Genomic DNA, 10,256 nt, shown 5'->3' with positions numbered 1-10,256 from the left:
GCGCCTTATCCACCTGGCCATGCCGGGCCGCCCAGCTCTTAACCAGAAGATGAGTGCACTTCTATTACTTCACCCAGCTCTTAATCAGAAGATGAGTGCACTTCTATCACTTCACCCAGCTCTTAATCAGAAGATGAGTGCACTTCTATTACTTTACATCTTCTATTTTGAACATGACAGGAGCTTTAATCGTTTATCAAGTTAAGGAAACCGTTGCACACTTAACACTTAATACTGGCTTTAAAGAGGTTTTTTTTATTTACATTCTATATCGAAGCACTCTATTCACTTGTATTCTGGGTTTCAAAACACGAGCTCAAGCTATTGCTGGTAGTAAAATAAATTTAAAGCTTTAGCAAGTTGGAAATAATTGTAGTTTAAACATTTATGAAGACAGATGAAACAGGTGGACGTTACAGTGAAATACGCGAACGGATCTTTTGTTTGTTTCAGAACTTATCACAAAACGAGACGAATAAACAATTCGACAGTAAGGATTGGCTACGTTTCAGAGTTCATTTTCTGCTTAAATCTTTGCTGGTTGACTATCAACTAACAGTTGACGGCGAAAATCATTTAAATTTAATGAACAGATGACGGTAATAATGACACAATTTAACTCCAAAATAATTGTGTCTGTCGATAAAGAGTTGCCCCCTAGTAGCACAGCAGCATGTCTGCGGAATTACAACGCTAGAAACAGACAGCACATTGCGTAGCTTTGTGCTTAACTTCAAACAAACATTAGAATAAGAGTTAAATGAGCTTAATGGACGTTAAACCTTATTATATTCAAATATGTTCATTCAACCTCCAATCTATAGTTAGCTACCTAACTTTTGATTGCAATGGTGCATCCAGTTACTGACATTCCAATTCACGTTAATTCTTCTGATTTTAGTATTTGTCGGTTTACAAAGTTGAACACCTGAACATTTATTAAGGTTCTCAATGTTATAAGACCTACCTATACAAGTATATCCGTTTTTAGCGAGAGTATATCCTTCGTCACAAGAACACTCGAAGGTGCCATCATGAAGATCATAGCAGTTGTGGTGACATAGGTTACCGTCGGCACACTCACCTAAATAGAAAAAAAAACAATGGTGGTATAGAAGGAAATTAGCACGACGTAGTAAGTGGTAAAGCAAGTTGTTTTAGACAACATAGCGGGGGTTGTTTCATATCTCATGTCTGTAAGAAGGTAAAATTAACTAAATATATACATGTAATCTATTATTACGTGTTTTTATCTTAATAATCAAATGTGTTTTATACAAATGGTAGGTTGTATTGGTTTAATGGAGTCTGTAAGTGCACGAAGTTTCGGTTTGTTTGTTTGTAGTTAAGCACAAAGCTACACGAAGAGCTATCTGTGCTCTGCCTATCACGGGTATCGAAATCAGGATTCTAGCGTTGTAAGTTCGCAGACATACCGCTAGGCCACTGGGGGGCACAAAGTTTCGGTTCTGATGAAACGTCGTCCACTTCACAAAAAATTAAAGTCTAATCAAAAGTATAGATAAAATTATATTTGAAATAAGAAAATACAACTTAAGTTTTCTTTGTAGCTGATTTTCGTAAATAGTTAATTTAAATATTCGAAATAGGTCATTTCACGGCAGGGAGATGGATGGTCAGTGACAGAAATGTTAAAGATAACTTTAAGAATTCATCTGGAAACTTTGATTTCCAAAATGAGTTCATAAAAATGTTGAATTCGCGTTCTTTTTAAACCTCAAATACTGAGATTTGGATTTTGGTTTGTTTCAAAATTTCACGCAAAGCTACAAGAGTGATATCTGCCAATACCACTCCTCTAATTTGAACTGATAAACTAGAGGGAAAACAGCTAGTCGACAACATCCACCGCCAACTCTTGAGTTACTCATGTGTGGGCAAATAGTGGGATTTGACCTTAACTCTTTGAGTGTGGAGCGTGTTTTTGCGGCATCGAGTTACGAAGCATGAACCTTCAGATTCCAAGTCCGAGAATGCAATAATACTACACAAGACACGGTCCGTTTAATAGCCCTCAGTCTGTTGTCGCAACAAAATGAAACGTAATTGAATAAATACAGTTGTTTAAACATTTGTTTAACAACACGTTAAAGCTTGGAATGGTCTATTCTTTCATTGGGGGTGTGTGTCTATGATCCCGACTAGTTTCGGAGAATTTCTCTCCTCATCAGTGACCATGGACACTACCACCAATGAAATATCAGACCAAACCAAGCCTTCATACTAGAGAGGTATCGAAAATCAAACTGGTGTATTTACGTGTTTTACACTCACAAAAAAGAAACCTATCATTCTAGAGGTATTTGAAGAACTTGTAGCAATCCGCCACAATTTAATTCTTCGTATTGTTAGCTGACAGTGGACAGCTAGTACATAATTGAATAAGTAGAGTTGTTTAAACAGCATGGTCAGACTAACTATATTGATTAACCTTTAAATAAGTATTGAAATGTATCCCTTGTCGACCACCAGGTGTTTTATTTTTCCTTTTACTTCCGATGGTACATTCTTGAGTAAACTCATCATAAAAATAGATCAAACGAAGGAAACATTTGCGTATTCTGACAAATAGTTTACTAGCTAAGCAAAGTGCAATTATATATGTTTTTGCAATCTTCTTAATTCCAGATTGAAAATCATCTGCACGATACGTGATTTTTATCATACATTTTAGGTCTATCAGGATATAACGATTCGCTAGTTTTCAGCGTTTAAACCGTAAATTTTAAGATATTGACTTTCTTAGACTAAAGACATTTACCACGGCTACTGTACTTTGTACAGCAGTACCTTATGTTATAATAAACATACCTCGTGTCATTCGCGTGCACACACACAAGTACCCACGTCACACGCTTTCACATCAGTGTATCTACCTAGTTATCTACACATATTTCGATTTCTATGTTCGACAGTCTGTGCTTTAACATCCGGAATTCCAGGATATTTTTCTACAACATAAAACACTTACGTGAAAGAAAAAGAAAGAAAGTTATACTTTCATTTTAGACCAAGATATTTACCACATTAAGTTTAAGTTTGTTTATTTTTTATTAAATATAATCTCTAAAATGTTTATGCAAAGTTTAGGAAAATTAATGAAGTTTCCAGCTATAAAACCACATTTTAAAATTGATGGAGGAGCAATGGTATCGAAACTGAAACCTAGTTTAGCTTAATTTTTGTGTTCCAGAGGTAAAATTTAAATAAACGCCTCCGTATCATTTTACAGTAGAAAAACTTCGTATTTGTCTTAAAATTATTACCTAAATTAAGAAAACCCAGATAATAAGTTTAAGACAACTACCTATCATAAACGAAAATATTGAGAATGTTTCAGCCATATTGATAGTTTTGAATTTTTCAAATATTCGAAGAATTTCTTGAGTATTTGAATTTGTATGAAGCTTATCGTATTGCCATAAGTAATTATTTGTCTCGTAAAGAAATGAAAGTATTGTATTTTAAAAAATGGTCATAAGTTATTCGTAATTATTAAGTAGTTCTGAAATAATCTGACACCCCCAAAGTTAGAAAGTATGATATGCCAAATTCTTTGTTGGGTAACCATTAATGAGTATGTAATATATTAATTCAAAATGTGTGTTTGTGAATTCGTTTACTTGTCCACGAACTCCTGCCACAGTTTTGGAGCTAGCAGGACCAAACTTTGCAGGCGGTAGGAAGGACGGTGTCCTGATCTATATGTGCTCATGTACCATGGGCAGGTTTCCTAACAAGATTTGATTTTGGGTACGGATCCTCCCCTCCATAGGGTAGTCACGGAAGTCATTGGGATAATGGAGTAGCTTGATCAGTAAATTGGGGCCTTTGTGAATCATAAGGGAGGCCTTTGAGCCCCGCAGCGGAGTGCATGTATTTTATGCTAGTAATATCAGAGACTCGCAAAATATTTGCGGTCAAATTTCTTTATCGCAATAGTACTTCTTTAAATACAGGATTTATAGAGTAATACTAAAAAAAATTTTATCGCAGAAACCGAAATCTATAAGTCCACTTGTCTTAGGCCTAACATTAGTTCAACCTTTATTAAGAACGGCCTACATTCGATAAAGAGATAAATTAACACTGTAACTTGTGTACGTTTTCGTTTAGTTATGGTTAAACGTTACCGTACCTAATACTATCAATAAATAAACTTATAATGTTATTTTACGACTTAACGTTAGATCCTTTTAAAAACTTTAATAATCAATTAATATGTTGCCGTACAACATACCTACTAAAGTATATTTATATCCTCTGAAATAAAGTGCGCGCGAATTTTTCATGACAGACAAAAACTGAGTATTATTATAATAGATGAGCAAAGAGTCGCATGTTGAGAATCAAAATCGGGAAGACTTTATGTTTGAATTACACACAACTGTCTGTTTGTTTGGATTTTAAATCTTTATTGAGAATTACTATCTTTTCTTTTCAAAATGCCCCCTAGTGGCACAGCGGTATGTCTGCGGACTTACATCGCTAGAATCGGGGTTTCATTACCCGTGGTGGGCAGAGCACAGATAGCCCATTGTGTAGCATTGTGCTTAATTACAAAGAAACAAACAAACTTTTCAAAATAATACATCTTGTCAACAAGATTATGTTGACCATCTATTCGCCAATTTTGTTTCCCGACTAAGAGAGCTTACAACCAACTCTGTCTGGTCCTTCAAGGGTCTTACAGACACCTAGATAGCGAATGTAAAGTAGCAGCAAATGAAAAAAGAATATGGTAAAGTGTTACAAGGAAAACTGAAGAACTTAGTTTGAATCTCGTGCAAAGCTACACGAGGACTATCTGCACTAGCCGTCCATAATTTAGCAGTGAAAGACTAGAGAGAAGGCAGCTAGTCTTGGGCTACTCTTTTACCAACGAATAGTGGAATTGATCGTCACATTATAACGCACTCACGGCTGAAAGGGCGAGCATGTTTGGTGGGACGGGAATTCGAACCCACGACCCTCAGATTGCGAGTAAAGCGTCCTAACAACCTGGTGGCCATGCCGGGTCACTGAAGAACTTACAACTGAAGAAACTCTGTGTATTAAAACCTAAACTCAATGTTAATTGTTCATAGCTGGAAGCTTGAATAGTGAATATGAAGGAATAGTAAGGGTAACATTAAGAGGTTCTTTAAAAAAAAACGACTTGAGCTTTTTATTTTATAATTGCTTAAAATTATAGTGAAGAAACAACAACAACAAAAAAGAAAGCATGTTGTTTTGTTGTTGTTCTTTATTTAATTGTGCAATGCCCACCGCGGGGAATCGAAACCTGGATTGTAGCGTCCGAAGTCTGTAAAATTACCGCTGACTCATCGGAGTTCTAAGGAAGTATACTAATAACGACTAATTTTTGTGGTCTATAAGCATTTCTTGGCATGCTTTCTTAATACTTTGTGAGTCATTTAGAATTTAATAATCAATTTATAAATAAAAGTAAAAACTAATTAAAATTCAGATGTTTCTTCCTTCACTAAGTTACCTGGTGAGCCAGAGGTACGTTTTTGGACTTACAACCCTTAAATTCGGAGTTCGATTCCTCGCGGTGTACACAGCAGATAGCCCAATGTACTTTTGCCAATAAACAAACCAATAAACCCTTCACTAATTGAATAAAAAATTTGGGAGTCTGAATACTATCTTGAGAACTCATTTTAAACCTCAAAAATTTACAATTTGTTACGCCCTGAACGTGTTTTGACTTTTAAAATTATTGATTTGTTTGTTTTCAATACAAACGACTTTGTCCGCTGTATCAGGGTTACTTGATAGGGCCATTTTATACAAAATGACTTGACATTAGTCATCTCTATCTATCTGTACCAACGCTTAAGTAATATGTCATTCAATATCAACCAAAATATAATATGTTCAGCTTAATTACTCAATCAGTGCCACATGATGGACATTAACTGTTTTCTGCTTTCCAGTATCGTCCAATGAGATCTTTACTTATCGATGAGCCCACCCGCAACAAATGATATATTCAGATTACCGCTTGGCAAATCCCACCAATATTAAAATTAATTTATGAGGTAAAATAAAATTTCAGTCAATTAATTACCATTTCTATATTTTTGTTCAAATTTAAATCAATGATTTTTCTCATTTCAAACATTATCTTATTATTGAATTGCTACCCCTGTAAAACTTCTTTTTTAGCATTACACATGTATATCTGAGTAAAGAGAAATCGCTTCTAAACATAAGCAAACTTAAAATACATCAAGTTTTTGTTGATCAGTAATAGTAAAAACAAATTATACGTGAAATTAGATTTAAGCTAGGTACCAAGGATTAGTTAAAATAAAATAAAAATTCAAAAGTTTAAAATTAATCATGATCATAATATGACTTAAAACATAAAACAAGTAAAAAGAAACAACGCTTGTAGTAAATAGGTTGTTTATTTTTTCATATAATTGAATCAATATTGTTAGCAATTTTTCAGGCAACATTATATTCGCACTAGCCATCCCTAATTTTGAGCTGTCACTTTTTTGTTATTATTAAGCGCACAGGTACAGAATGAGATATCTCTTATAAGCCCACATAAAATTTTAAATGATAAAAGAAGGCAGCACCCACTGCCAACCCATGGGATATTCTAATCAAATAATGGATTTGACTGTCACCCTTATAACTTACCCTCGGCTACAAAGTGCGGAGCGTGATTTTCCAGCAAGGAGACGCGAACCATAGATTCACAGTTCGACACGCTAACCACCTAGTCACACCCAACCAGTTACTGTAGGAAATTTACGTCTGATCAAGAATGATCCACTAAGACAGACATAGAATAATAACTTTATAATTATTTAAAAGTCGTCAAATTATGGAAGCATTATAGAGCCTTTAACATGTTTTACTTTGCAAATAGCAAGCTCATGTTATGATTACCAGTTTGGTTCATAACTATTGGCATACCTTGTTCGTTAAACACGGTTTTTTGCATTACGCTGCCTGGTACAGTTTTATTACTAGCAAGCGCTGAGGAAACGTTATTAGAACATAGCTTTTCCGGAAACCCTGAATTCAAGCTCTTCAGATTAACCAATAGTTTTCCAACTTTTCAGTGACATCTGTATAATATTTGCAAAAAAAACAACAACATCAAAAACCATAATGACCAACAGTTTAAGTTAACAACAACATCAAAAACCATAATGACCAACAATTTAAGTTAACAACAACATCAAAAACTATAATGACCAACAGTTTAAGTTAACAACAACATCAAAAACCATAATGACCAACAGTTTAAGTTAACAACAACATAAAAAACCATAATGACCAACAGTTTAAGTTAACAACAACATAAAAAACCATAATGACCAACAGTTTAAGTTAACAACAACATAAAAAACCATAATGACCAACAGTTTAAGTTAACAACAACATCAAAAACCATAATGACTAACAGTTTAAGTTAACAACAACATCAAAAACCATAATGACCAACAGTTTAAGTTATCTGTTTTTACAGTAATGATTCGTTTGTTGTAAATATGTTATGGCAAAAATCTTCAGTCTTGAAAATCAATTATTTATTGATTTCAGTAGCCAACAAAACAAAGAAAGTTAGAAACCAGAGCGATATTTGTCTCCATTCATACAAGTATTTAGTACTTAGTATATTTCAATAATTCACAGAATTGTGTTCACGTTGTTTCCTCGTGATATGTTTAGACTAATTCTCATTCCTTCTAGTAAGGTTATTATTTTCCAGTAGAATTCTTTCTTCGTCTCTACTGTACTACATTATCCTCACACACCTTGTATTTCAGTTATTACTAATATTGGAATGAACATATTACTAAATAGCACAGGCCTGTGACGGTTTTATTGTTTTGAAATTCTACAGTAATTCCCGTACGCTGTATCCGAAAATGATATCCATTTTTTTTCAACACGTATAGATTTTTGACAAAACGTTATAATGCAATAAATAAAAGAAAGACCACAACACGTAGTGTCGGAACTAAATGACGTAGATTTCACAAAAAAATCAGGATGAAATAGGATGCATATTCGCTTGACATCAGTGTTCATCCCTTTTCTTCAGTTTGTTTGTATTTTGTTAACACACATAATAATAGAAAATTATCATTGTGGTAAACGAAATAATAATTTGATCTAAGTAAGAGTTGTTGTTTTTTTTCTTCGCGATTTGTAAAAAAAAAATCCTTACGTGATGGAAAAAAAAGAATATTATTTTCGAAGTCTGCGTAACTGAATTATGGAAAGTCCGTAATTAAAACCGAAACAACTTTTATAAAGTTTAAATTCGCAGGCCTGTGTTGTCGTCACACGCGTTGTTTTTCATTTTGCACTGATGATGGAATAAGAATATTGTGAAACGTTTGAAATAAAAAAATAACAATAAGTTTCAACAATAGGATTAGCATAAAATACTTGTGTTCTGCTACGGAGCTCAAAGCCATTTTCCTTATAATTTAAGATGTTTCAAATGTACCGATAAATATCTTCCACTACTACTATTACTCCCAGTTACTGCCATAACTACCCCAAGGAGAATTCATACCCAAAAAACAAATCACGTTAGGATACCCGCCCGTGATGCCTGAGCACATGTGCCACGGTTAGCCTCGCTAATCTTTGAGTAAAGATATGTACACAGTTTCAAGCATGGCACCCCCTGGGATTCAGAGGGGAGTAAGGAACACAAAATCCGATGCCAGATTAGAGTTCAGCGATTCTCAAAGCTTATATTTAGATCCATTTATCATGAATGAGTGATTTTGTAGGCGAGTTTCAGCCTCTCTTCGGTAGGGGGACTATGCCATGTGGTTAATAAACCACCTTCGGACCACCCTAAGTTTGGGTGCCAAGTTTGGTCCTGCTATCTCTAAAACTGTAGGGGGAGTTCGCGAACAGACAAATAAGTTCACACTTAACGTGAATTAATAAAAGATTCATTTCCCCTTTAACGTTTTTATATGTTCTATAGATTTTTTACGCTGGAAGTTCAATGATTTTAAATAGTATGTAATCCTGCTTTGAACTAATAGCATGAGCTAAAAACCGTTATGAATAACAATGGAATTCAGAATAATATATGCAACGTATTTCGAATCGTGAGTCATGAGTCGAAAATGTTAGCAGTTTCCTGTACTGGTTTCGATTTTCAACCATTGTTTGCTGGGTTTTCTTCCCATTAAATAAATATGGCAAGAGAAAGAGACGCCATTATACTATACTGAACCTACCCAATGACTTCCTTCTTCTTGGTACTTAACAGAAGTTTCGAAACATTGTTTGTGATCAACACATAAAGGTTAAAGGTTATTTTATCTCAAAACAAAAACTTTTATACGTATTAAACACGACTGTAATACACTGACTTTGTGCATGCCTTGTAATACAGTATCAGTTACCGGATATCCGTAAAGGGTGCTGTGGTATATTGCGTTTTATAGATGGTTTTCAAGTGTTTGAAGGTTACTTTATCCCCTTGTCTTCATATGGCTTCTGTCGCCATGTTTCTTTTTATTAGTTTTGTTTGAATTTCGCGGAAACTTATACGAGAGTTTTCTACACCACACGTTCTAATTTAGCATTGATGGACCAGAGGGAAGGCAGCTAGTCGACACCACCCACTACAAACTCTTTGGCTACTCTTTTACTAACGAATAGTGGGATTGACCATCGCATTATAAAAAAAACCATGGCTGAAAGAGCGAGAATGTTCGGTGACGGGGATTCGAACCCACGATCCTCAGATTGCGTGTCAAACGTCTTAACCACCAGGCCAGGCCAGGTCTCTCTTTACTGTCTTCAAACTATATTCTTTACACCATTTGGGATGACGATTTCACCTGTGTAGGTGTATGTAATCGTTTAAACATCTCGTAAGGGCTTAAAATCCGTTAAAATTTGGGGCGACTGGTCTCACATTCAGGGGCGAAACTTTTAACCATTCCTATGCAGATCTTGGACTACTGAGTAAAGAAGGCGATTCTGCTGAATTAACTTGGGAAACAATGTAGATTCTTCATATATATATATATATAGAAACATCTCAAAAGTAAATAGACACCATGATCCTTTTCAATAGTCATTTATCTCACATTATCAACTTGACAAAAATGTTTACAAATGTGCATGGAATCAATGAGATATGCAATTTTTTTCCTGTAGGATCTTGACCCAGACTGCACGGAAAACATCGAGTAGCTCTCCACGGGACGCTGGTTTTCTGG

The 10,256-nt window shown here is 34.8% G+C and overlaps 1 protein-coding gene across 1 annotated transcript in view; it reads right to left on the bottom strand.

Annotated features, from left to right (window-relative positions):
- Window positions 1–10,256, bottom strand: part of LOC111089259 — a gene marked incomplete at its 3' end in the record, with an annotated part of 41,065 nt that overhangs the window by 20,895 nt on the left and 9,914 nt on the right. The window contains exon 3 of the mRNA XM_022401421.1: window positions 968–1,084. Coding sequence (XP_022257129.1) covers window positions 968–1,084 — 117 coding nt within the window. The remainder of the gene's footprint in view (window positions 1–967; window positions 1,085–10,256) is intronic.

Source organism: Limulus polyphemus, unplaced genomic scaffold, assembly GCF_000517525.1.
Source record: "Limulus polyphemus unplaced genomic scaffold, Limulus_polyphemus-2.1.2 Scaffold5695, whole genome shotgun sequence".
In the NCBI taxonomy this organism is placed as follows: Eukaryota; Metazoa; Arthropoda; class Merostomata; order Xiphosura; family Limulidae; genus Limulus; species Limulus polyphemus.
The sequence above is the reverse complement of the archived record's forward strand: the minus strand, read 5'-3'. Positions and strand labels throughout refer to the sequence as shown.